General features: G+C 39.3%; 1 protein-coding gene across 7 annotated transcripts in view; it reads left to right on the top strand.

Annotated features, from left to right (window-relative positions):
- Positions 1–27,318, top strand: part of LTBP1 (latent transforming growth factor beta binding protein 1) — a 188,574-nt gene extending 161,256 nt beyond the window's left edge. For 6 of the 7 annotated variants that reach the window (XM_030236100.2, XM_030236097.2, XM_030236098.2 and 3 more), the window contains 8 exons: positions 3,767–3,949; positions 5,240–5,326; positions 7,692–7,820; positions 9,179–9,319; positions 11,610–11,780; positions 21,704–21,826; positions 25,113–25,262; positions 26,496–27,318. In XM_030236100.2, coding sequence (XP_030091960.1) covers positions 3,767–3,949; positions 5,240–5,326; positions 7,692–7,820; positions 9,179–9,319; positions 11,610–11,780; positions 21,704–21,826; positions 25,113–25,262; positions 26,496–26,665 — 1,154 coding nt within the window. In that variant the 3' untranslated portion in view covers positions 26,666–27,318. The remainder of the gene's footprint in view (positions 1–3,766; positions 3,950–5,239; positions 5,327–7,691; positions 7,821–9,178; positions 9,320–11,609; positions 11,781–21,703; positions 21,827–25,112; positions 25,263–26,495) is intronic. The other variant, XM_030236099.2, reaches the window with a different exon arrangement.
- The last annotated feature ends 399 nt before the right edge of the window (positions 27,319–27,717 follow it).

The following is a 27,717-nucleotide window of genomic DNA, read 5'->3' as shown; positions in this document are numbered from 1 at the left end:
CATGTGTGGAGTGAGTTGGGAAATCTAAACAAGTGCACCCTGACAATAGGCACATGCCAGTATACTTTTACTGTATTCTTGAAAATCAGATTCTGAAAGTGAGAATTCTTACTCAAATTCTTACTCAAGCTGTTTGCTCAGTCATCATTTTCTGAGTTTTTAGAAATCATGAAGTTATAATGAGTATTTTTCATTTTTGCAACCAGTTTTCTGATTGCATCTGTAAGCATTGTTGGTGCACAGTTGCAGTATTTAAGACCCTGTCAGTTCTAGATTTTGGTTTTTTCAGATCACAGTTTTTAACGGAACCCTGTTTAGGCAAATATTTCAGTGTATGCTAAAGTCTAAGCATTTGCTAATCCATATTATCCACTGAATCCTATATTACTGATGGTTTTGCATCAAACATTTGTTAAGGATCTTGTAGGATTAAGGTTATACTAAGGTATATAAGTCTAATTCTAAGAAATACTTTAAAATACAATCCAGCAGCAACTACACAGATTTTCTCTCATAGGCTGTTAATAGAACAGTTATATCAAAAATGGGATAAAATTATTTTCCTTTGCCAGCATGCCTTAGATATAGAGATATTTTACATTTTATAGCAAAAAAAAAAAAGAAGAAACAACAATACAAAAAATAAATATTAATTTTCTGTCATATTTTCTCAACATACCAAGTGAAATCACTTTCAGAAACAGCCTGTTTACTAAGTGGTTAATAATCTATGATAGAGAAATTAAAAGCTTGTAGACATAGACTGGTCTTGATTTAAAAAGAAAAAAAAAGGTTTGTGTCTCATTTGCTTTCCAAACATTCATGACACCTTCTTGACTAACCCTCACTTACAGCTGTGTAAACAAGAGCCATTTAAGCTGCTGAACAGATAATGGGAGGAGAAACCAACACATGATATGTAAAATGGGATCCCCTTCCTCCCAGGGCAGCTTCTGGTGTTCTTCTTCTGATAAACAGTATGAAAACAGCCATGCTTTCTCTTCTAATGAAGATTTGGCTTTAATTCAGTTAGACAGATGGCAAATGGCCAAGGAAAATGTATAAATTGGTGACTGAAGTACTGCTCTCTAACCTTAGAATGGCAGATTTAATTCAGCTGCATTTCTGTGACATGATAGTCTTAATATAGTTCCTATTGGATAGCAACTGGTACCACAAAACCATCTCAACTGATGAAATTCAACACATTATGGAAAATTGTAATTATCAGATGACGGTTGACCACAGGCTAAAGTAACAAAGCTGAAATAAGCAGCCAGCTGGGTGTATCCTTTAAAGTATGATTTAGTTATATTGGCAAAAGTGCAAAGCCTTGTAGGTGGCAACATTATACTAAATTTGAATGGAGGTGTCTGCCAGCCCCTCAGCCTCCCAAAACTGAAGTCACTTTTCTGAGGAAAATAGAAGTAAATCCAATTGTCTGTGTCTAATTAGAAACCAAAAGAGCTATTACAAATGTCCATAGTGTTGAAGTGCAATAACAGGCAATCCATGCTGACATTTTTAAATCTGCTTTTCTCCAAGTGGATCTAGTATTTGCATGCCCAGTAAAGTTCCCTTGCTCCATCTGCTATGGGGAATGTGGGTGGGCAGTGATAATAAGATTGAAATAACAAGAGCTGGAGTTCATTTAATTCCTTCAGCATTTGTTAGACATCACTATCTTCAAGCTCCCACCTCACTTTTTAAGTGAGATCTTAAACTCTCCAGAGCTGCTTGCCTCTTGTTTCAAAGGTGATTCGCTTTTTTTTCCCCCAGTTCCAGCCAAAGCTCTCTGTTCAGGCAGGCTGGTCTTCTTCCCTCCTGCCCCATCTTTTGGCACATGAGGATGGCCTGCTCCTGCACCTTTAAGATTTCCTTCCTAAAGTACATCAGCCCTCCTGGACTCTTTTGCCCTTCAGGACTGCTGCCTTAGGGAATCTCTCGACCAGTCTCCTAAAGAGGTGAAAGTCTGCCCCCTGGAAGTCCAAGGTGGCAGATCTGCAAGCACCCCTCCTCACTTCCAAAGAGTCACAATCACTATCATTTCCTGATTGCTTTTCCCAGGATGGCCTCTGACCATCACATCACCCACCAGTCCTTCTCTGTTCACAAACAGCAAGTCCTGTGGGGCACCCCCCACCTCCTAGACCGCTTCCTCTCTGTGTTGTATTTTCTATCAGACATCTGGTATGCTGAAGTCTGCCACAGCAGTAAGGGCCAGGGATCGCAAGACTTATCCCAACTCTTTACAGAATATTTCTTGTGCCTTTCCCCTGATTCTTACCCATAAACACTCTGCCATAAACCCTGTCATCATCATCGTTCAGCTCCAGACAATTGAGACTCTCCCTAACACACAGGGCTACCCCACTGCCTCTCTTCCCCTGCCTATCCCTTCTCAAGAGTTTACAGCCGTTCATTGCAGTGCTCCAGTTGTGCGAGTCATCTCTGTCTCTCTGGTAGCAGCTCTGTTTCAGTTTTCCTGCTGCACCATGGAGCCAACATTTGTTGCAGTAGCATCTTGAAATGCACTGCCACTGTATAAAGTAGAGGTTCTGATTCCTGTCTTAATAGCTGTGTTTCTTGAGAAATGTCTCGTGCTTACCTTATCATACAAGAGCCTGGGTACAAATCAATGAAATCTCAAAGAGTGAGAAATCAGCTAACAAGCAATAATTTTAATAGGTTTTTTGTGAGTTAAACATTTGTTGAGTACTAGGCATAAAGAATTTCCTTAGATAAAAAAGGAAATGAGCTAGTCGCCTCAAGATTTATCTATCTAAAATTCCTGAATAAAGTTTTGGATTTGATTGATAAATGTGACCATATGAAATTTTAGAACTTCATGGCTTTACTCATGGCCTGAGAAAAGCTTTTCATAGCGATCAAGTGTGAATAGCAATTTTACGTGGTAGTTCCCACTTCTGAGCCCTTGATGATAATTTTTGTGAAGTGAAATGTTAGGTAGACAGAGTTCTGCAAACACAGAAGCTTTAAATAGGTTTTTCTTTTAAAATTGCTTCTTGGTGTATTTTAGGAGTGCCTTGCTTTTGAAAGGTCTTTGACTATTATAGTAATAGGGTATTTATTGGATCTGTGGGACAGACTATTTTGCCTTCAGTCCATATAAATATTGTGAGAGGACCGACTCAGTGCTTAAGGCAATAAATCTGCCTTCTTGGCTGGATTGCTATTTTGAAGTAAAACACAGAGTCAGTTAACTTGACATCTGTATTATATTCCTCTGCTTACCATGGAGTCAGTAAGTTACTTTTGCAAAAATCATAAAGGGCATTGTATTCAAATGTGGAGCGTGCTTTTTCACAGTGAAATTAAAAGGGGTAGTAAATGCTCATTCTTTTGAAAATTGAGTCTTTTCAGTTTATGCCTTGACTCCTTTATCTGAAAAAATGAGGTTGTAATATTTGCTTATCTCTGGGAAGAGCTTTTGGATTCATATGTGAAGAGCATCATGTCAAAAGCTGGCCATGTCCATTAGTAGCAGAACATGAGAGCAGGTACTTCATGCATTACTTGAAAATGAGTGGAAGTGCAAATTGGAGGAATCCTTTTATGGTCAAGTTGGAGAACAGGTCTGAAAAAGCCAAAGGAGAGTCATCGACTTCCATCGTTCTTTCTAATGTCAAAAAGTTAAACCAAAATTTGTACCTAACCATTTTCTTCTCTACTCTTTTGACCTCCTGGAAAAGTGACTAATTTTAGGTTTCATCTTGTGTGGTTTATGTTTTCTTTTCCACCTTAGAAATGCCAGTAGAGGCTGATCAACAGGAAGATGGAAAGAAGGAATGCTACTACAATCTGAATGATGCTAATTTCTGTGACAACGTGCTGACATCCAATGTAACCAAACAGGAATGCTGCTGTACCTTGGGTGCTGGCTGGGGTGATAACTGTGAAATCTTCCCATGCCCTGTCGTTGGAACTGGTGAGAGGAGGCCTTCTGTCCCTTTGCAAGCTTTTGAAGCATTGTGTTCATGTTAGCAGAGTTTGCTTTGCCTTTAGAGAAGGCTTGCCCATTAAATCCCTTATTTTGTAATATTTAGTCATGACTTATCCATAGGAACCCTCTGCAGAGGATAGGGTGATAAGAATAATTCGTACCTGTTGTAAATCCATTGGCTTCTCTGCTGCTGCCCTAGGGATTAAAAGAGCATGTTACTGAACAGTGATTTTAGGCAAATACAGATTCTCACAAGAGCTTTTTCCAGATGCTATGGTAACACTTCAGATTTTTTCCACAAGCTGGAAAGCAGGGGTAACCATTATAATATTTTTGAGACTGCAGATATTCTTTGTAGTGCAGTTTCTACAGCACTACAGCTTACCATTATATATTATGGCATTAGCTTTACATTTTGCAGTTTACAGAACATCAGTTAATAACGTTCTCTGCAGACCACTGTTTAACCTCTAAATATTAAATTAGACAAACAGGGCCATGCGGTATTTGTTACAAATTTTGAAAAGAGTACTTGAAACATAAACAGAGATAGCTGAAATTCAGATTCCAGCTGGAAAAAAAAAACATGTAAGAGAGAACATGCATAAACCTTGACATTAAATGCTAAAGATTACTTTTCTCAGAAATGCATCATCATGTTTAATTCCTGTTTTAACTATACCTTAGAATTGCTCAAATTGAAATGAAATGCAAAATGAAAAAGGGGCCTCTCTGCTTGGATAGGTTTGTTTGATTCTGTACAGTCTCCAAGACACTTGAAATAATTTCTCTCTGTAATGCACACCATGTTCTCCTGTTGCAGTCAATTAGTGTTTTTCCTGTATGAGGACTGAAGAATGTAGACAGGGGTTTGTATCTCAGTTGGAGTATGCCTAGATTACAGCTTGCAGCATAGCTCAGAGAGGCCCATGCTAGCTTTAATTAATGTAATTTGGCTACTGGTATTGTTATAACTGCAGTGCACAATGAAACCTAGTAAGTACCACATTCTCCTGCCAAAAAGCAAGAGAAATGAGTTTGCCTGGAGCTGTGTGATGCTGTAGGCACCCTAGTGAGGTTTGTTTTTTTCTCTGCAAACTGAGAGCAGGGGCAAGTCAGGCTGTGGCATTTAACATCTCCCATTAAATTAGAGGGGTGTATGATTGCCTGATAGATGCAAACAAGGCTAATATCTCAAAGTACCCTGAAATACATGTAACACTACATATGTGAAAACCTTCTTAACAACATAATTTTTTTTTCTTCCTCTCCCAGCTGAATTTACTGATTTGTGTCCTGAAGGAAAAGGTTTCATTCCCTCTGGAGAATCATCTTACGGGCTTCTTGCTCAGAATTACAAAGGTCAGTACTGACTTGTATTAAGTTGAATTAGTTCAGAAGTTCTATTAGTTGATTGACTAGAAATGTGGGCCAGCAATATAAGCATACTAATTCGGATTTTATTAGGTGATAAAAACAGTTTGTAGTACAAAACATTGCTGAAAATCATTCTACAGGTTGTTAAGAATGTTAATTACTCGGTCTCTGTAATATTCTGGTTTAATTTCTACTAAGTGCTATATGCTGTGAGGATAGGTGCTGTGACCACAAACCACAGATACTTGTTTACATATGGAATACAATGCCAGCCTAAATTTATAAATATATGTATGGGGAATTGGAGGAGAGGAGAGAGTTCTGTTGAACATTTGGCCTGCAAGGACAAATGAATATTAAAACTGAAGAGAAGTTCAGCAACAATATTTTCATTACAGACCTTCACAGAATAATTATTGGTGGTAGTCCAGTGGTAGTAAGGAAATCAGAGTGATATAAGTTGGTGAATGTGGGTGGGAGGGAGCTGGCATCCCCAAGAAGGAAAAGTGAGATCAGCAAAATTTCTTTTCCGTTTTGAGAAGTAGCCATCAATATTAATAATTTTTAAGAATGTCAGAGAGCTCATCTTAAAGTCTCTGAGGGTATTTTTGTTGAGGGGTTGTTTAAGGGGGTTGTTTATCTTTAAAGATCTAAGATTTCTGTATATTCACAATGGGGGTTTGGAACTTGCTGTGTGTGCAGCATATCCAAATTAGTCTCAGATAAAATCTGTGTTGTTTTTGTGCTACCTCAGGATTGGTAATATCTCTAGCTGCTGTAAATACTGAAATGTATACTAAATAAATACTGAAATATTTAGTTCATCTGGAAATATCTTCCACAAATCCCGGTCATAATAAGACTTTTTCCATTTACAGTAAATTTATGTTCTAAAACCTTAAGAATAGCACAAAGGACAAACACTAAACAGATAAATAACTTACTAATGTGCTCTTTTCATAATGTGATCTTTCTCTGTTACACTAACTTAAATGTTACTGTTGCTTTTGTCCACAAGCTTCTGCTTGTAGGAGCAATTCGTGTTTTCTTATTGGAATTATCTGTCAGAAGTGAATAGCCGGGTAGCCTTCCTTGGTTTTGCTTCCAGGCTTTCCCATTTTTCTCCAGACAGAAATCCGTGTTCCACAGGAAAAAAACAGATGTGCACATGACATTTCTTATTAATCTTTGCGTTATTCTTGCTGCTAAACAGTCAAAATATTTAATGTTTGTAGCCACTTAGTGGCTGGAAGAGTGGATGTAAAAATAAATAGTTTTCTAGATCTTTCAGTTCTTCTGGAGAAAAGGAAACATTTGAATGATTTCCCTTTAAAACTACTGTACAGCTGGAAATGATAGCTTTGGGATAAAATCTGTGGTGCCAGAATATAAATGGGGAGTAAATATATAGAAAACAGTGGATTAAAACAATTGGTATTGAGAGAAGAATGACCTACTTTAAGTTGTGCCTTTTATTGCAATTTTCACTACAAACCTAGCTTTAACAGATTGCTCTAAGTAGGTCTAGCAAATGAAAAGTAGGCTGGAAAAAAGGAAGTGAATGGAATTCCAACAGTAACAAATACATAAATATAAGACTGGGAAAAAATGTGTACAACTGTGAAAAGCAATGTATGAGCTGGCATATATTTTCCATTAAACCTCCCTGAACACGTTTAGCCTCATTTGAAAGCGTGGTCGAGTCTCTTTGTCAGCTGTCACTAGTTCTGTAGTGATTGCCACCCAGTGTTCAGCCGCAGACACAATTGGTCCTGTGAGGGGGAAGGCTGCACTGATGTGCTTTGAGCCACAAAGCCATGAGCAGTGCAGATAGGAAGATTTCCTACCATGCTCAGCAGAGTCACCAAACTCTATGCAAAGAGAAGAGCAGTCACAGAGTCCATCCTTAAGCATAACTGCTTAGTTAGTTTGGTAACCACATGGTGTGCTTAAATTAGATCCATGGTGGGAATACCTTCAGTAAAGCAAATTATATGGGAAAATACAGGGTATATTGTTCATCTGTTTTGCTTGTAGTTAGGAGCAATGTGATACCAAAGGAATAAAAGGGAAACTGCAGATTATTCCAGTCTCTCTGTGCCACAGGACTTAATTCTGACAAGGGGAAGTAAGGCTCCACCAATTTTTCCTTTTCCATTCTGGCTACATAGCCTCTTCCACACCAGTTGTCTGAGGGTTTTTTTTTCCTGTGGATATCTGTGCTCCTGGGATTTTCTGTTTAAACTGAGGTTTGCTTGAACAGAGAAGTGTATAGGATTTATTCCATCTTGCTTGTCTGCGTGGCATCATAATAACAATGGTAACACAGCCTTTGATGTTTTCTCCCCAGATGCTGATGAATGCCAACTCTTTGGCCAAGAAATCTGTAAAAACGGCTTCTGTTTGAATACGCAGCCAGGTTATGAGTGCTACTGCAAACAAGGCACATACTATGACCCTGTTAAGCTCCAGTGCTTTGGTAAGTTTATTTAAAGTGGTCTTGTCACTATAATGGTATGCAGATGGGCAAAACAAGCAGACTCCTGCAGCAGGATTCCCATCACAACTGTCGCATTTCCAGTAAGGGGAGAAACACTGGGCCTCCGGACTCCTGAAGCAGTTTTGTAAGATGCATTGGGTCATTTCCCTTCCTTCTGCTTGGCTGAGCAGCAATTCTGGATGACATGGCTGTGGCATGTAGAGCAGGGTTTGCTTTATTTCCCTCCTTTTTCGGCAAATTACTCCCAGGAGTTTGCATCTCCAGAACAGCCGATTGTGCTCCTTTGAGTGCATAGTCAAGAGCTGGTGCCAGCCTTAATGCAGGCAGCACAAAGTGATCAGAGGGGGCTCCCTCCTTACATGTGCACTGCTGCTTCACTCTGACAAGGTGCAGTTTAGCCTTCTGTTCTTTGTATATGGGGTGAGCAGTGAAAGCCTGTATGTTGAAGCTCACCTTTCATTTCGTAAGTGTTCTGGGTTTACTATATTTAGTCAAATTAACACAAACTTTTTTTTTTTGTTTCAAGGACAGCTATTTTCCCCAAGGAGTTAATATGCAATGTGAAATTACATATTACAAATTACAATTACATTGAGGTCATTGATAAGCCCATTTTAGCCTGCACAACCTTGTACTCTTTTGGTTCTGGTGAAAACTGAAAATTACTTATGACCATGACCCTGGCTTTTGCTTTGTAAACAGAGACCATGTATAATGTGCAGAATAGCATAATGAAAGGAAGCAATTTTTGCAACTGCTATAAGAGAGCCTTTTACCGTGGGATGCTATGATTATTCTTTACAAAGGGTGGGATTTTAGCTGACTAAATGTAATTTATCTGAAGTGGCCTGCTCTTCCCTTTGAGCTAAATTTCAGCTTTTGCTTTCCAAGACAAACTAAGAAAAATAATACCATGGCTAGATAAGGTGATCCCTTCTTCTGACATGCTCACGAGAAATCTCTAAGAGTATGCCCACCTCTAATGCCTGCGGGTATTGTCCTAAAGGGAGACGAATGTGGGAAACAGTGGCAGCTTTACTGGGTGCAGAGTATTCCTGGCACTGCAACCCCTCCAACAAGCCTCTTTAGCCTCCCTAGTACTTCTCTGTACTAGCTCCCTAAGACTTAAGGATCAGAGGTCAGCATCCATCAGAGGTCTGTCCTTCTCCATGGGCACAGGCAGGATTTTTTTTTGCCAGCAATGGGTATTTGTGGTAATTTACAGAAGGACATGCAGGGAAGTCTGCTCCTCTAATATAGGAAAATAGAAACATAGATTAACACAATGCAAATACTTTGTGCTGGCTTTCCTTGATACATTTCCTTCCATTTTAAAGACACGGATGAATGTCAGGACCCAAACAGCTGTATTGATGGCCAGTGCATTAACACAGAAGGATCTTACAACTGTTTCTGTACACACCCAATGGTTTTGGACGCAACAGAAAAGCGATGCATCAGACCAGCAGATTCAAGTGGTATGATCCATTATACATATTACTGAAGTGAGTACACCTCTACGAGGTGGTGCTGACATGGCTACAGACCCGAGGTCTAAGCTTAGGTCATCCTTGGATGAGCCTGCTCTTCTCGAGGATTTTGGAAGGCAATGCTTGGACCGTCATCTGTTGATCCAGAAGGCACCGAGATGTAGGACTCCACAGTGCTCCACTTTGCCCATACAGACAGGACATTGCTGGAAGTATTGTGAGATTAGGCTCGGGCTGAGAAGTCTTCAGCCAGTTCACCAGCTCTGCGTCTGCCTTGTCCAGCCTTGTAGGTAATGAGGCACAGCCTGCTTGCTGTCTCAGTAAGGCTGGGGTTTGGCTGCAGGCTAAGTCTCGAGATTCAGTCCTACCAAAGTAAAATAAAAACAGGAATGACAGGATATAGGAGGAAATAGCTAAAATTGTATGTGTGCTTTCAACTGATTTACTTTGAAGGTACATTGAGCTCACAGTTTCAAGCTGTGGGCTACAACGTCACTGTTAAAGTAACATTTTTGTATGTGCTTTTAATTTCAGTAGACACTTATTTCAGAAAAAAATGTTAGATATATATGAGATTCTTGGAAACGTCTCAGAAATCCAGAGCATTATGCAGTCTGCACAGCTTTGTCTATGCCACTCATGTCTTCGAAAGAAGTGTTACAATGGGTTTGATTTAGTGCTGGCACTGTATAGCCATAAATCCAGACCTCTGGTTCCTGCAGCTTGCAGTGAATTTGCCTGAGATGCGTCTGTAAAAGGAAATGGAAATACAGACTGAATGCCTACTTTAGTCACACCAAATTGTAAGGCTGATATTTTGAGGAGCAATGCGGTCACCCTGTTGTGTGGAACTGTGAAAGAACCACAGCATTTCTTTTGTTCAATCTTCAGTTAAACAAACCAAGAGCAGGATTGTGCTTTGGGTTCATCTAGGATGTGAAGAGAATGCAAGAGCCCAGAGGGTCTTCTGCCATGAGACATTCAGCTGACACAGCAGTGATCATCTCAGCCAGCACAGAGCACTCAAGCCTTGTATTGCTACTGGCAATGTCCCCTCACACAGAGTGAGTGGGAGCAGGCTGGTTCTTTTGCTGCCAGCAGAATTTGGAGTCAGTTGCAGAGAGCCACTGCTGCTTTTCACTGCATATTCTGGCAAGCTCTTAGTAGAATAGGTATCTAAGCTGTGATCACCTTCATGTTTTCAGAACTCAGTTTTGCTCGTGAGTGAGTTTTTGGTTCTGTACTCACCCATGCATAATGTAAAAATGCAGTAAATGGATGTGCACAGACAAAACAGAACCTTGGTTTGTGGCAACACTTATTTTTCACTCTGTGTTGGCACAAAATCAAAACCTTGCAGATGTCTTCACAAAACGATTGTGCTGAGATTTTTACATTCCAAGTGAAAGATTAAGTTTACAGTTCCTTTCCTGATCAGCAGTGATCAGAACTTGCTGGGAGCGGGCATGGTTTCTTCTGAGATCTGTGTCAAAACTATTGTGCCTCTGAAATATTCCAGCCTTGACAAAAATACAGATTTTTGTTAATGTTCATAAGAATGCAACAGTAGTTCACAGCAGTGTTCTGTCTTTAACAATAGCTGTAAGTGGATGATTGGAGACCAGGAGGGCAGATAAACAATACTTCTCTTCACCCTCCCCAGCACTCTCTCAGCCTCCAGCTATTTTCAGCTCAGGGGATTTCCTGAGACTGATGTAGTTTGTCTGTTTAGTTAATGGGACTCTCTCTTCCAAGTATTTGTCCAGTCTCCCAGGGAGACCATGTAAGATCTTTGTTCAGCTCTGCCCTAGTTGTAAAAGTTCTTTCAGATGCATTGGTTGCAATATAAGAAAAGCAAAATAACAACTTTTAAAGATCTATTGTGTGGATTGGGTTCCCCAAACATTCACCTCTGTCCCAATGCTGTTTTTTGTCCAGCTCTGTTAACTTCCATGGGAGCAGAGCTGAATCCCTGTTAAGTGTTCAGCAATGACTATGATTTAGAAAGATCTGGTTTTTGGTTATCCAACACAATGTGCTTTTAAATTGGCCTAATGTGACAACTTAGAACCTTTTAAGATTTTTCCAAAGCTGAACATTCAAGGGATGAGCCACTTCAGGCACTTAAAAAAGATCATGACTTCTAAGCTAAAATTTGTATTAAGCAAAGTCTGTAAAGCTATGTTTCTAATCTAAATTTACAAAATTTATCATTGTTCCAGTGTCTTGTTTAAATAATATTGCTGTGATGATGACCTAATCCTGTCTTCTCCATCAGAACAAACTGAAGAAGCTGAGGTCTACCAGGACCTTTGCTGGCAGCACCTGAGTGACGATTTTGTCTGTAGTCGGCCGCTGGTTGGAAAGCAGACGACGTACACGGAGTGCTGCTGCCTGTACGGGGAGGCCTGGGGCATGCAGTGCGCGCTGTGTCCCATGAAGGAGTCAGGTAAGGACGTGCACACGGCGCTGCTCGGAGCCAAACCCAAAACTCTCCTTCGCCGTCATCCCTTGCGTTCGTGCCTGCGCCAGTAACGCAAGAAAGAGCAAAACACCCCCAGCCCCTCTAGTTAAGAGGAATGGGATACCAATAAGGACTGAAGAATTTCCTGGGAATAGAGTTTAATGTGCCATTCACATTCTCTGAAAAAATTTCTTCGCCCAGGATTTTTCTCCTGGGAAGCTGAGAGGCCTCAGAGAAAAGGGAAACAATTCTTATCTCATTTGCTTCTCCTGTGCTTAGCTCATCTGGAATGTGTTTGGAGATTGTTTACCCACAGGTGACATTGTTTCATTGGATTCTGGTGTGAGTTGTTTTGACTCATTGTCCAATCGGGGCCAAGCTGTGTCGAAATTCTGGAAAGATTTTTCCACGAGTCACAAGTTTTCATTATTATCTTTTTAGCATTCAGTAAGTAACCTTTATGTATTCTTTAGTTTAGTATAGCATAGTATTCTTTAATAAAATATAGTATAATAAAGAAATAAATTAGCCTTTGGGAGCAGGGAGTCAGATGCATCATTCCTGCCTTCGTCAGGGCATCCTGGCAAATACAATAGTTCAGTGTTAAAAAGAAAGCTGGCTGTTGTATTTTTTAAAGACTGTATTTTGTTTACATGTTTGGAAATGAGATTCTCTTCCATGATATTTCAGGTAGAAGGTGTTACTTGTGGTGACTACAAAAGCTGAATGGATACAGAGAGAAATGTCTTTGACAACACACAGATTTATTTCTGGGTTCTGGAGAGGGGGCCAGTGGAAGCAGCATAGGTATATGTTATGCTTTGCCTGAGATACATCAGGCCTGGTTGTATGATACAAACGTCTTTCCCCCCCCGTATAAACTGTTTCCATGGTCTAGTTTGGATGCAGCTTTCTTACTATAAATGTGTCTTTCAGTGACATATCTTTCCATGTAGGAATACCAACCTGCACTGGTAAAGCATTTTATTGTGAACAATCCTGGATTTTCACTTGGGCCTTTGTTACTCTAATGGTAATGTTGTGGCTAAAGCAATACATGTTTTACTCGTAGGAAAAACCCAGGAATTAAAAAACTACATAGAGAAGTTCAGTGAAGAATTAATGTGGTTGTTTCTGTCTGCTTGGGTTGTGTGCTTTTACAATTTACTTGCGAGGTCCCTGAACCTGTTCTTAGATATCTTTACTTGTTTGAGTTTGCTTTGGAAATGCAGCAGCTGAAAAAAAGCATCTGATTTTGATGATGTTGGCTGGAGTAACTGCTGGCTGATGCTTAGCCCAGGAAGAGACCAAAGAAGAAAAACAGGGCATGACAGCAGCTTGATTTATAAGATTTGGAAATGTCTGAAATTTCTTTGTCAGAACAAATCATACATGAGTACATCAAATTACTATACCTGCTAGAATAACAAATGCAGTGGAAAGAAATGTAATGTTGCCCTGTATTTGAAAGACCAATACAGGGCAACAGCTAATAGCAAGAATCATTGCTATGGCCTGAAACTCCTCAAGTGGAAAGATTGAGCAGATTAAAGGAGTTTTTCTTCTTACAAAGTTCATCCCATGGTGAGAGTGACCCATCTGTGTCATACAAGCACGCAATCCTGAAGGAGCAAAGAAAAGCTGTTGGAGCGAGTTAAATTAGGTACAAGATTTACTTCTGGAGATTTCTAGCTAGTTGCATTTAAAGCAGGATAAATCTGAAAAGAAGGAGAGAAGGACCACCAACATGGTCAGCCAGAGAACCTGCCTCACAAGGGAAGATGAAAAATTTCAAACATAGCTGCAGAACAAAGGCTGCAAATTCTAAGACTCTCCTCTAAAGCACAATCATGGAGGATTCCCAGAAGCTTTTAATTTAAACAAAAGTGCAGGAAAAGAAATTGGAACTATTTCAGTCTGAAAATACTAGATGTACTTTGATCATTAGGAACACGGGATTCTGGGTCCTGTGCCAACAGTGGAGTGCAAATCCCCAATAGCTCTATGAAGAGAAATGAGAAATTCATTTTAAAAATTACATGGAGGTTCCCAATGGATAACATTCTAAACATCAGTTGGATGATCCTTAGTCAAAGTTGAAGAGCATTATGTTATATAATAAAATCTTTCTCCCTCCAGACACAAGATAATTTTTATGTGATTTCATTTGCATTTAGAAGTATCTGCTTTAACTGAAACTGAGGCATACTTTGATCCCAAATACTTTAAATTATCCTTATAGATTGGAACATAGCTAAAAAGAAAAGCATATTTAATGCTTATTATTTCAGAACAAACCTTCAAGCTCTCATTTCTTTAGTGGAGATGGTATGTGCTCATTTGTCCTCACACACATGTGCACTCACCCACACAGAAACCTGGAAGCCTTTCTCTGTGTTCAGGAACGTTTACCAAGAAAAATTTAAAGCTGACTGAAGTGAATAAATGATTCATTTGACATGTCTTCAGCCTGTAGAACTTACAGTGATATCATTGGCTCAGGAGAGTGCTTTCACACCTCCAGGCCATCAGGTCACAGGTTCAAGTCCTGGCTGGGGAACCTGGAATTCCTCCATTTTTAAATACTTAGGTATTATCTTGGCTGGGTTTACTGCTGAAGGTGTTTACTTCTTTCCCCAGTTAGGGGCATTCTGAAGATTTTTAACACATGTTAAAGAAGACCTGCCGATGTGAAAAGCATTATCACCACAAGACTTCACCATGAAAGGAGTTGGATCATAGTACAGATCTATGGTTTCCTTTCACCTTGTTTATAGACCCAGTGTATTTGAAGATCTAGTCACCACCCTTAGAAAGAAGGAAATACAGGCCTACCACCATAAGTGATACTTTTGCAAGTCCCTTCTAAAGATATTAATGCTTTATTAAAAAATAACCTCTAACTTTTGTAACCCAACTTGTCTTTAAAGTGCTTCCATTTTTCATGACATGATTTAAAGATGCTGTTTCAGTAGGATCTAGCAGTGAGAAGATAAAGCACTCTTGTAAGAATTTATCCATTTAAAGCAAAAAGAAATACAATCTTATATCAGCCTGAAAATAGAACTTACATGGTTGCTACTGTTTCTAAAAACTTCTAATCAGTGCTTAAGTAAACAAACTCCACTGAAATTACTCCAAACATTCAGAGACTGAGACAAAAATAAGGAGCTTTTTTTGATATTGCAATGAATATCAACAGCAGCATCCTAAAAACAGTAACACTGATAAGTATTTTGATGACAACATTGAAGAACAAACTCAAAATATTGGTTCAAAGTCCTGATCAAACTACTGCAAACATGAGCTGTAGTGCTGTGGTTGAGTACATCTGACTCATGCAAACAAGGGATGTAAAGACATTGTTTTCAATTATCTTGTGATTAATTATTTAAATTACCTTACTATGTCATATTCTGGATAAAGACTTTCACAGATTTCATCAATACCAAAATATTGACTACTGAAATGTATTCTCTCTGAGCTCACAGTGTCATTGCTCTGTATTTGCCCAAAGAACAGTAATAACTGTTTAATAGTTATTCTTAAAAAACTTCTGTGTTATTTGAGGTTTGTCATTTGCAATCTGTAGAAATTGACCAGTTGAGGAAAATTAGAAAATTGGATACTTTTTTGGTTTAGAAAACAACAGCAAAACATCCTTTCTCCATTGCACCCACCGAAAAAAAAATTTATGTTGGATTCCTGGCCTTTGGAAATTCTGCCTCCTTGGTCAATTTACTGTTAGTGCCTACCAGCCCAGCTCTCTCCATCCAGTGTCCATGGTCTAGTAACTGCTAGCAGGACAGACACCAACAGGTTTAGCAGCTGGGTCAAAGCCTCCATGCCAGAAAATAGAGCAACTGGCCCAGACTGAAAAAATCTGAAATCTAAAATAAAGCCATATACACCTCAAGTTAACTTGAACTTGTAGGACCTGAACTATAAATGTTCTGAGACTCCAGGAACTCCTGTGCGACTCTTAGGGGACTGGGATGGATTTTAGGCAAGGTGTATGGTTACAGGAAATTTGAAGAGAGGAGATAGAACTAACAACTAGAAAATGTTGAGTGATGTGGTGTGCTGGGTGGGGTCAGCATTTATTTTACAGAGACAGCCTATTTTTGTATTTGCAAAATCACAGTTTTGAGGCTATTGCGGTGCAGTACCACGTTTGCTTCAATAACACCTGAAGGTGCTGGTAAGGTGGTATTAGGTGCCCCTGAACCAAAGAGATGTCAGTCAGTTAAGGATGGTGCTTTCTTTTCTGTAGCTGGCTGCCTGGAGAAGCTTTCATACAGAAAACCAGGGTGAGGTAGGTCCATGACTCAGCAGCTTTAGCAGATGTTTTAATAACTATTCAGAGTGGGGTTACATTACTGTATCTGTAACTTAGACTTTTTTGTTGGTGTGACTACTAAGATAATGTCATGAACACATTCTGAGGCAACTGGAAAAGGCACCAGCATTCAGTTTATCAGCCTGCTTATTTGTGTATCCTTAGAAATATTTTTTCTACTCTTAAGTTTTGAATTCTATTACTTTGTGGGTTTTATGGAACCACTTTACGTTTAGAAGATCTGCAGAAAAGACAATGATAGATCTCCAGTCAGTAATGTTTCAGATGTTCTGTGGGATTAGAAGTCACATAAAGAGCTGCAGTTCATATTGTAATTGAAGTTTCCCTTTATCTCCACCTTACCATTTGCAAAGCCCATGCTGGGAGAACACTGAGAGTAGTGGGTAATGTGGATCACCTGGGTTGTTTAATGTAGGATTTCTCTTGGACAATTTCAAATTTTGGTTTTTATACAGAAACCCACATCAGTGCTGCCAGTTTTTCCTTCCATCAGGAAAGATAAATCAGCCCCCTGAGCAATATATTCCCCTGACTTGTTCTAGACACATGCTTTACAATGAGATGCTATCCTTGAAGTGTTTCTCTCTTTCCATGGATTAAAATGGACAATGAACAACTAATTCAGATGCAGACCCTCAGAGATGCCTACATGGAGTTGAATACTGCCCATTTCTGGCAGAACAGATTGTTTGGATTGCATTTTTGTTGCAAAGGAACTCTGTGTATCCTTTGTAAACATTATGAGTAAGTTCTGGGCTGAGCTTCCATATTATGAGAACATAGCGTTCCCTTTAAGTTCTGGCTAATGTCACTCATGAAGATCTGGAAGTACAGGGAAAGCCAATGTGTGTAAAGGATGAGTTTTCATTTCTCCTGTTTTGGGATGGTAAAGATCAGCAGGAAGGCACTGGATTAATTTCTGTAGATCATTGCTCATCTCTCCATTTAGGATGGCATTGTGGCTCCTTCCTTGGTGGTAAGGACTCTGGTCAAATGGATTCTGTCCTCTGGGCTTAAAATATTGCAGTGATTGGGCCTTGAATATTCAAATTCTTGTGTTCAGTTGTGAAGATTTTTGGCTGATTTAATTTCTGTTGATGAAGAGTTTCAGTGCTTTTTCTGAAGGTTAGGAGAGACATGCAGAGTAGTTTTGGCTAAAGGTTCTTTCTCATGTAGCCTCAGATTCCAAGTGTACATGGAAATCAGCAAGGAGTCAGAAAGCCATGTTCAAAGTTGTGTCAGAAACAACCTGACTTTTACTACAACTTTTAACTATCTACTTGGAGCAAAAGGAATGGGAAGATCATTTTAGGAAACTTGAGCAGCCTTAGTTTAGGAACAAAAGGTCACTACCAAGAGGTTTTGAAACAACCAATTTGGTAATTATTTCAGTTTAGCAAAACATCCCCTGTGAATCTTTTTCAGGGATTTCATTTAGAGTGTATTCATGAAAAGATATGAACATCCTTCTTAACTAATAAAAAATAACCTTTAAGACTGACACCCTTACCTTTTTTTGTGCTGTAGAATAGATATCAATGCTATTCACAGCAAACCTTAGCATCTAGCCATTAGCAACATCAGTGAAGTTTTCAAAATTGTCAAATAGCACAATCTAAATATAGAGCAGAAAAACCTTTAGCTTTGGTTCTCATATGATGCAGTCTCCCGAGACAGCATAAAATTAACCAGTTTAGATTGATGTCCAGAACCTTTGCTGAAACTATGGCATTGTTAAATAATTGGAAGGGTCTGGTTTGGTTTCTTAGTCTTGGCTTCTTTTGTGTGTGTGATGGTGACAATTCTGAGGAGTTGGAACAGAAAAAAATCTTTCTTTATGGGCAGGAGCTGGACTGGCTGCAGTGTAGTTGTTTCATGGTTGTGTCAGGAAAAGCTTTTTATATAATATTTTGCTTTAAATACATGAAATATGGAATAATGTTTCTGAGATTAGGAATTTTAGGCCTCTGGGTACAAGTAAGGCTCACAAGAATGTGCTCAGTTACAACTCTGTATGCAAATTAGGTGCACATTTGCACAGCTGCATTTTTGCTAACAAGCACCTGAAAGCCAGTCAGTCCATACTATTTATATTGTGTCATCTCTGTCAGCCAAACTTTCATCACCAATTACAGCTGACATCTGTGCCAGTACACATGTGTGTCTAGATGTAATCCCCTAACACTTGTTTAATAGGCAATATTTCTGACTTTAAAAATGTCCTTCACATTTTTGGAAGCATACATCAGCTTCCTTTGATAATAGCCACCCTAAGTTATACAACAAGCTGTCTCTATGCTTCATTTGCAAGTTATGAGAAATACTTTGAAACACATGGACCAATGTAGACTAAGCTATATTAAAAACAAAGGGTTTTTTTTCTCTTGAACTGTAGTTATATTGTCCCTAATCACAGAAAAGAGATGAGTGAACAGAAAAAATAAACCCCTATATAAAAAGGTTTCTTCATTCATTCTAAATTATAGAGTATTTCCTTTAAAATTTACTTGAAAGATTTGTTTCAAAGTGAGCATTAATTTCTGTGACAGCTAAAATGCTTCTGTCATTCAGGGGTAGTTACATGTTCTGTCTTGGTCTCTGTCCCCTTACCACCCTCTTGATCTCAGTCATTTGTTGTCATTTCCCTTGGGCAATGTCATGCTGTTCTCCCATTTGAATAGTTGCCTGCAAGCTTCTGTGCACCAGTCATGCTTTCACCCACAAATCTTACAGCACTCTGTTCATGTAGTTCCCTCCCCTGGAAAACTGTGACCAGCACACATCACAGTGACCCAAAATGCATTCTTTTTAATTTGAACTGTAGGAACATAGCATAACAAGGGGAAAAGTTTAAAACAACAGAAAGTGTCATTGCTGTAACTTGTCCTGTCCTCCACAGGGGGACTCTGATGGGTTCATTTCTGTCAGGGATCCAAGTCTCAAGTCTACCTTATTTCAAAACACCAGTTCTCATGACCTTTCCAGAATGTGGCCCCCCATATACCTTTCAGTCTTTGTCCTGTCCTCTCTGCATACCCTTTTTTCCCCTGGGGGAAAAAAAAAAAAAAAAAAAAAGACAAGCTGAGAAAGGTGGAATAGATAACTTACCATTGTTATTGGTCTTGAATTTCTACTGTTAGTTTCTTAGGTGAGTTGCTGTTGCTCCCCTTGGGTTTATTGCCTGAGCACCTGGTGGCTGAATCAACACATTATAAAAGACAAGGGATTTAGTCTATACTACTTGGACAGCTAAACAGAATATACAGTATTAAGAGAGTATTACAGGTATAAGACCTAAAAATACAGACATTCAGAACTTGGTTTTTGAGGGACCAGTAGGACAGGAAACAAGTTTCTGTTGTCAACTTTTCTTAATTCTTCCTTAGATGTTGAACAACGTTGCATTGGCAGACATGCAATAAAAAATACTCTGTCACAATCAAACTGCACAACACTCATGTACATGAGAGCTCCAGCTCTATGGGTTTTCAAAAGTTCCAACTGCTTTCTTCAGAACTAAAACATTGTTTATACTACCAGTATCACTAATGGCAAAATTAGCCCTGAGTAATCTGGGAAGCTGGTGTACAGGTTTTGCTCAGCCCTTCCCATCAGATCACATTCATGTGGAAGAGGCAGTGATCCCTAAGAGCTGCTTGTCTTGTCCCTTTGCCTTTCACTGACTGTTTTTATGTGGTGGTTTCTTCCACACCAGCCAGATGAATTAGTACTTTGTGGTAGAACACAGATTTCTTTTGCCAAGAACATTTGTGGGCATCTGTGAGAAAGTGCTTTTACTGTTCTGCATGACTTTCCTGTGTGTCCATTCCATATGAATGAAGGGATCGTTCTGAGATGATAACCTGTCCCCATGCAAGGATGTTAATCTGGGATTAGATGTGGGGTGTTTCTGGTCCTATGAGGACTCTTAAAACTATGCTCATTATCACAGTATCTCAGTGGTAAGCTGTGCAGTCGGGGATGTAAGTAACCTTTGCTATATGTCGTTTATTTTGCCATGCTGGCTTTGTTTCCTGTGCCCTGGGATGTTGCTCTTGGGCAGTGTACTTTGTTCTCTGGGAGAGGAAAGTAGTGTTTGGATATTATTACTGTATATAAATATATTCTGGAGGACATACCTCAAAGGAAACCACTTTGCTCTTGCAGCAGAATGTGGTGGGATTTACAGTGATTTTTTTTTCAGTTCTCTGGGGAGTTCATGCTGCAGACTTGGACTGCCAGCCATGGCAGCTCTGGGTGTGCACAGACAAGCTTTGCCTGTACTGCTCCGTCTTGTGCTCTCAAAGGGCCAAGTTGTTGACCACAGAATTCAAACAGACTATTTGAACACTTTGGTATTTTCAGTACAAAATAAAATCGTTCCAGGTGGAGGAGATACTACCTGTAAAAATAAAATTACAGCGCTGGACAGCAAGTAGGGCTGTGCTCTGTACTGTCTAGAGGCAGTCTGGACTTATCCAACTATTTGCTGTCTGGGACAGTTCTACACAGCATGAGGTTTCTGGCTCTGCAACCATCTGCAATTCTTGGATTCTGTATCTGCTTAGGGCTTTTTTTCCTCCCTCTCTTTTGGTGGTTTTTCTTTCCCTTCCTTTCTCTGCCTGATTCTCAGAACACCAGGCAATTTTCACAGAACCAGAAGCTAAATAGACTGTAGCAAAAGTAAGGGAGCACCTGGGTTGCTGTATTTTAACAATATTTCTGTTTTCAAACAAATTGTACTGTATGTCTTTTAGTAAAGGGTAGTAGAAACAGAGTTGACACAATTTTTCTTTGATTTATAAAAGAGTCAAACTCTGCGTAAGCATTTCAAACATGGACTCTGACACCGAAAATGAAGAGTTGCTTTGGTCTCAACTTGTGGTGTTCAGCTTTTAGAGACAGGCACAAAATCAAATGTAACTCTTTCTCCTATTCTCTGAAGTTCACGGCCAAGGAGACTTTGAACAACACTCACACTTTTAATCCTGTGGGTTTAAGATCCAGTTTGTAGATAAGTGTGGGCTATTTTAGAAGTGTTTTTCACTCTGATTTCTGCAGCTTGGCTGATAGTGCCAGAAATATTGGCTGTACCTGCCCCAATTTACTTCCCTTGAGGGGAGGCTTCTGCTAGCAGCCATGATGGTCTGGGAGAGCCTTTGTTCCACAGAACGAGGAGGATAAACAGAGATAGCCCTGGAGAGAAGCGCATCAGCAGTGGGATACACAGCATCCCTCGGCTCTCGCTTCCCATGCAGAGCAGAAGAACCTGACCTATAACTTTTTGTACAGTTATTGACTCAAATCTATCCCTGGTGTTATCCCTGTTATGACTTAATAGTATATATTTGGCTCATTAACATTTTAATGACATCCTTCTTGAAGAGAGAATGCTTTCTGGAAATTTTCTTTTCTGCAGATTTATGGTGTTTCTAGGAAGAAAAGTTTATTTCCAGCAAACATGAACCACAACTCACTGGGACTAATGTAATGCAGCCTGTGTTACAAGTTTGTTTACTTTTGTATCTTATTTTCTTTCCCCCCTCAGAGGATTACGCCCAGCTGTGCAACATTCCTGTTCCAGGATCTCGCAGGCCATATGGACAGGATGCTTTGGTTGACTTTGAGGAGCACTACACTCCAGAAAGCAATCCATACTTCGTTGAAGACCGTAAGTGAGAGTCTCTGTTATGTAAAAGACTTGAAATGAGATTTTTTACTTCAGTTTTTTTTCTTTGTAGCCAGTTTCATTCTTCTCTTTGCTTCTGGGTATTTATGCTTTAGTTATTCCTATGACACTAGCTTTCAGTCAGGTGTTCCAGTTCAAGAGCCAGGTTTGTATGAGAGTCCAGTTGGGCTCAGTGTACAATTAATTTTTAATCTAGTGAAACAGTTTGCGCCAAGTATACTAAATTTGTGTTTACCAAAAGTTTTACAGATCAAGGTCAAAAGGCTTGCCAATTTTCCTTCTCCCAAATTGATTTTCCTTTGGAGCATGGGACAGATTTCTCCAGAATGCGTTTAATTTAGAAGAAAAAAAAAATCTTTCCGTGATTTCCCAACAGAACTTGTATGGGTGAAATGAACATACAAGTCATTCTTGCTCAGCAGAGAAAATGTACAGCACAGTGTGATCAGAGAATACAGAAATGTATGGACTTCAGGCTGGATGCTCTGGCCTGCCAAGCAGGGTGTGAGGGATTGTACACAGCATCTCTCTTGTACCTGAGGAATATCAGGGATCTTTATGTTGGGTTGGGCCCAGCTCACTGTTAACATTTGCAGGAGATAAATGCTTACAGATTTCAGCATCTTCCTCAAAGTCAGGCACCCTGTACAGGTCCAGAGTATTTCATCACAGTTTTAGAGAAGAAAAGTGGAAGTATCAGAGGGAGCTGGTAATTTCTCATGCTTTACAAACGCACGACCTGCAAGCTGCCACTCTACTCTTCCCCAGTCAGTGTTACTGAGTGTTGATGTGTGACTGAAATGTCCCACAGCTCAAAACTACTGATTACACCATGAAAAACCCAAAACAATGACTGGGTCAGCAATGTTAATGTACTGGTAATCTGGAAAGAAGCATTTCACAAGGTATAAACAAGGTATATAATTTAATAATAAGTATAATTGTGGACAATTTTGAATCCACATCTGAGACCACTTCATAGGATGGCTGCAGTGGGAAGGAACCTTAAAGATCGTTTAGTTCCAACCTCTTAGGGACAGAGGCTTAAGAGCTCATGGCTCGTGCTCCTATCCTATCACTGAATCAGATGGGACATTCTGTTTAGGGCATTAGAGACTTCAGGTTCACAATCCTGCTGCAGGCTGTGTGAGGAATACAACAATACATCCCATCCCATGGCAGGGCCAGGTACTTCAGCGCAATATTTGTTATTGTGCAATCAGTTTCTACAGAAGCAAATACATAGCTCAGAATTACAATACAGGTCCCATCAAGCTGTTTTGAACTAGAGTATATTTTGTGAAGTAGAACTTGCTGTGAGTGATACATATATTAGTTTTAGCTAGTTAAAATTACAACATACTGGATTCATGAGAGAGAGAGAGAGGGGGAGAGAAAAATATGTATATATGTGTGTACATAAGTTTATGCTCATGCCTATATGCCCACGTATAAGCTATATTTCTAATAAATTTTTAATTTAAAAAATACCTGTGTATTTGGGAGGACACCTTTGGCTTTCTTGGTACTGTTTTCTAAAGTGGAAAAGGTCTTTACTTTAAGGGTCTCTCCTGAGCTCTCTACAAGCTCTGCCAGAGGACTCCAGCAAGTAATGAAACTTGGTTACCTTCATCATGACAGTGCTCACTATCCTCAATACTATTGCACTGAGAAGTGATTTACAAGGCTCATGAAAAAGACTGCAATGTTTCCCATTTAATGTGCACTTGTATACATCCTGTGTATTATATATGTTCTTGAGATGTGACAACTGTCAGCAAGTACTTACCTCACATTATGTGTTCAGTGTCTTCAGAATCCACTTAGCACATTACTGACCAGCTTGATCCTTACTCAGAAGTCCACCATGCTAGAAAATCCAGGATAGGAACAGGATTTGTAGTCAAAGAGAGGGGGAGTGGAAATGGCAGGATGGAAGTTAAATGGATGAAGTTATGGAAAGGGCAGAGTAGGAAAGGAAAAAGCAGGTCAGTAGAAAAGAAAGCCTCAAGGACCAAAACAGGATGGAGTAAATAGGAAAAGACAAGAGAAAAAAACATAAGGAAGGGAGAAATTCATATTCCTAGGTAGCTTAGCAAATACATGTATCACATATCACAGCTGTTGCAATATGAATCTGTAAACAGTTTTTCAGTAAGTTCCTGGCTTGTTGGAGGAGCCACTACCTGTTACAGGACAGATGGGGAGATATATCCTTCTCTATTCCACTCTAGCTCCAATTTCCCCTCTTATTCACTGTGCTGTTAAACTTATGACTCAAAGATTCTCAGCTTTTTCCACAGAAGTCAGTTTGATGTGATGGGCTGCCATCTGCAGTCCTGTTACATCACTGCTCCATGAGCAGATAGCTAGTGAAAAAAATCTTAGGACTTAGAGGAACAGTTCAGTCCTAGAGACAATCTCTGAACATGTAAAAATGTAAAATAATTTTGTAAGTATAAATTCTTCCTTATATATAAAAGCATAACTGTCACAAAAGCCCTAAGGCAGGGAGCACAAAAAGCATTATGCAAACCACTGAATACAAAGACAACTCTTTGTATAAGAGGTGAAAAAAAAAAAGCTCAACTCTTTGAGCTTTGACTCCTCACCATCTAGAATTATGACAAGGAGGAATTGGTAGATTATAGGTATTTGTACTGGCACCAGTCATTGAAGCCCAAGCCAAAGGGCTGTTAACAAAAAACCACAACAGGAAAGCAGTCTCTGATTTCTTCTTATTTTCCTTATGGCAGCTGGGATTGATTTTTTTTTAATATGTTTTCTTCTGGATAAATTATAATGCATCTCTTACCCCTCTATACACACACACTCACCTTATTTTTCTAGAATCCTGTTTTAAGAAACTTTCCCAAATGGCGTGACCACTTGTTTTCTTAAAGGCTGATAAACATAACAATTGAAATAAAAGGTGTTAGTTAAAAAACACTGACTTACCCTTTAAAAAATAAACAATGAAATTATGGAGTTTCTATTCTACAAAAAAAAAAATCACATATTTTTAACACAAAATAAAACTTAAGAGTTAACCAAGTTATTCAGTTTCCATCTTGAAACATATCACAGAACTTTTCTGTTACCTTTAAAACTCCAGATGGTGCAGCTCTGCTAAAGCTGACCTATATTCTGCAAAGTCAAGTCACATTCCAGTAAACTTCTGAGAGAATTTCAGTCTCCCACTAAATATTTGGGTGTACTGATTCAGTAGCTTTGTAACCTACTTGTTTGCAATTCTTTTTCCTCCCAGGATTCCTGAACAGCTTTGAGGAGCTCCAAGCAGAGGAATGTGGTATTCTGAATGGATGTGAAAATGGCCGATGTGTAAGAGTCCAGGAGGGCTACACCTGTGACTGCTTTGATGGTTATCACCTGGACATGGCCAAAATGACCTGTGTTGGTGAGGATAGCATATCACCTGTAGTTATCTCCTGGTAGTCTGTCAGTTTACTCAGTCACTTGACCTTAGGAGGCCTTGAACAAAGGGTTTAAGGATGATCACCTGAATTGCATTAAAGATCCAAGCTTTGTTTTATTTACTGCAAAGGCTAGTAATTATTACAAAAATATCTTGGTGTTTCTCAGTGCATCTTGGTCATTACAGCTGTGTTCAGTTATGGGAGTAGAATTGAACAGATACACATTTTTGGAATGAAGATAAACTTATATCAAGACTTTAATGTACAGACCAAATGTTGTTCAAAGGCTTTAGTAAGCTAGGAGGATGGAACTGGATCCAGAGCAGAAGAGTGATTTTAGGAGTGGATTTTTAAGAGTGAATTGAGAGGGATTGCCTAAATATGCATATAACCAGCTGGTGAAGTTTGGTCCGATTTTCACTGGCTTCAACAGTTAACACACTCAGCTATTTCTCTCACTCTCAGACTAGTAAGTCTGCACGTTTACTAGCCAAGACATCTATATCTTCAATTAAAACAACTAAACCTGGAAACAGCAAATGTCAGTGAGGAGATGAAGCAAAACAACCACCCCTCGGTGTAGAAGCCTAGTACAAGCAGTGAGATTATTTCAGTCTAAGGTCTGCACTAGCCTTGTTTAGCATTTTGCTTTGTGACACCCAGCTGAAATCTCCCAGCTCTATGAGGAGGAGCTGCCCATGTGCCTTGTAACCTTCAGGGCTTTATGGCAGGCTGGCCTCCATAGCAAGAAAAGATGTAGCTGCAGTGTATGTCAGGCCAAAGCTGCGTGGTGTTGAGTGCAGGTAGTTTGTCCTCACAGCTATTCAGTTGACAGCACCAGCAGCTCCTAAAGTATTCAGCTGGTAAAGTACAGATGGTATGCTGAGAACTTGGAGATTCTTTCTTAAAAGTCACTCTTCAGTCATCAGATAAACACATGTAAGTGGTTACTTAATTTTGCTGTGCAGCTGGACTGAGTTTGGACTTGGTAATCTAACAGTTTAAGGCCCTATTGATTTCCTATAACTTCCACCTCTTCCCAATTCATCTTTTAGGGCTTTTGGCCCAGCCTAATTCCACCCAGTCGGAACTGAAAATCAAGCTCCCAGGGCATTTGTGCAGATTGTTCTAGTCCTAACAATGCTGGAACTAAATGAGTATTAACTACACACCAGACCTGAGCACATGTGTCTTTTGATGTCTCCTTTTTGCAGATGTGAATGAGTGCAACGAGCTGAACAACAGGATGTCCCTCTGCAAGAATGCCAAATGCATCAACACAGAAGGCTCCTACAAGTGCTTGTGTCTCCCTGGGTACGTGCCTTCAGACAAGCCAAACTACTGCACACCACTGAACTCAGAACCAGAGAGTGAACTGGAGTAGAGGAAAATCTCCACATCCTAAGCCCATACACTCTGCACTGTATAAAGAAAAGGAAGAAAAGTATTTAACTTGAGGAGAGAAGGCGCCAGAGTAGCGAACAAAAGGGGAGAAAAGGGTTAAAATGTATCAAAGGTGAGACGTGATGGGTGGGTTGGTTGTTTATCAGCTTCACTGAAGTTACAGACCAAATGGACACATTGCTCTGTATGAAAGAAACAAGTATATAGTGTGTTCATAAAAAAAATTCTTTGAAAATTATCAAAAACAGTGCTGTTATTTGAAACAGAAGAGCTTTGGTTTTTGTTTTTAGTTTTGTTTTGGATTTTTTTTTTACTATTGCTTGATTAATTTGGCATTTAAATAGTGATGGAAATATTTTATATTACTATGTCATTTTTTTGATTGTTCATCTCCTTGCCTACTGTTTCTTTTCAGACCTTTTTTCTGTTCAGTACAAATTCTATGATACAGATATTCTTAGTCAATTTTATAAGAACTGTTACACAGGGTGATGCTCCTCCTTCCCTGGAACATTGGTCAGTGACTTTTTTTTTATTTGCTAGTTGTCTGCCCTGTGGAGCAGGCACCATTTGTTTTCAAATGTTTATATACCTTGGTGAAAAGTCCTTATATTCATTTTGTATCCTCTATGGTTGTTACTGCACTTAAAGTCTTTAGAACCTTTCTTGCCAAGTTCAAAGCTGCTAGTGGACAACATTGGATTCCTTTTGTACATTAAACCAAAAGATTTTAGCTCACATCTCTATTGTAATGTGTAAATTGAACACAAGAGAGATCTTGTATGATTACCCTAACATATTAAAACTGTATATTAAAACTCAATAAAATCACCTTTTTTTAGAAAAAAAATACTATTTACTAATTTTGGCTCCTTTCCTCCCTGTCCCCCCCTTTTTTATGTGTGTGTTTGTATTACAAGAATCAGCCTCTCAGTACTAGATTTAATTTACATTACAATAGTTTTAGGGAGTTGTCTGGCTGGTTTTTCCTTCTCATTCTGTTTTAATACGACCAGAACCTGAATTAGTTAA

This window comes from Serinus canaria, chromosome 3 (assembly GCF_022539315.1).
Source record: "Serinus canaria isolate serCan28SL12 chromosome 3, serCan2020, whole genome shotgun sequence".
NCBI classification, from domain to species: domain Eukaryota; kingdom Metazoa; phylum Chordata; class Aves; order Passeriformes; family Fringillidae; genus Serinus; species Serinus canaria.
The sequence above is the reverse complement of the archived record's forward strand: the minus strand, read 5'-3'. Positions and strand labels throughout refer to the sequence as shown.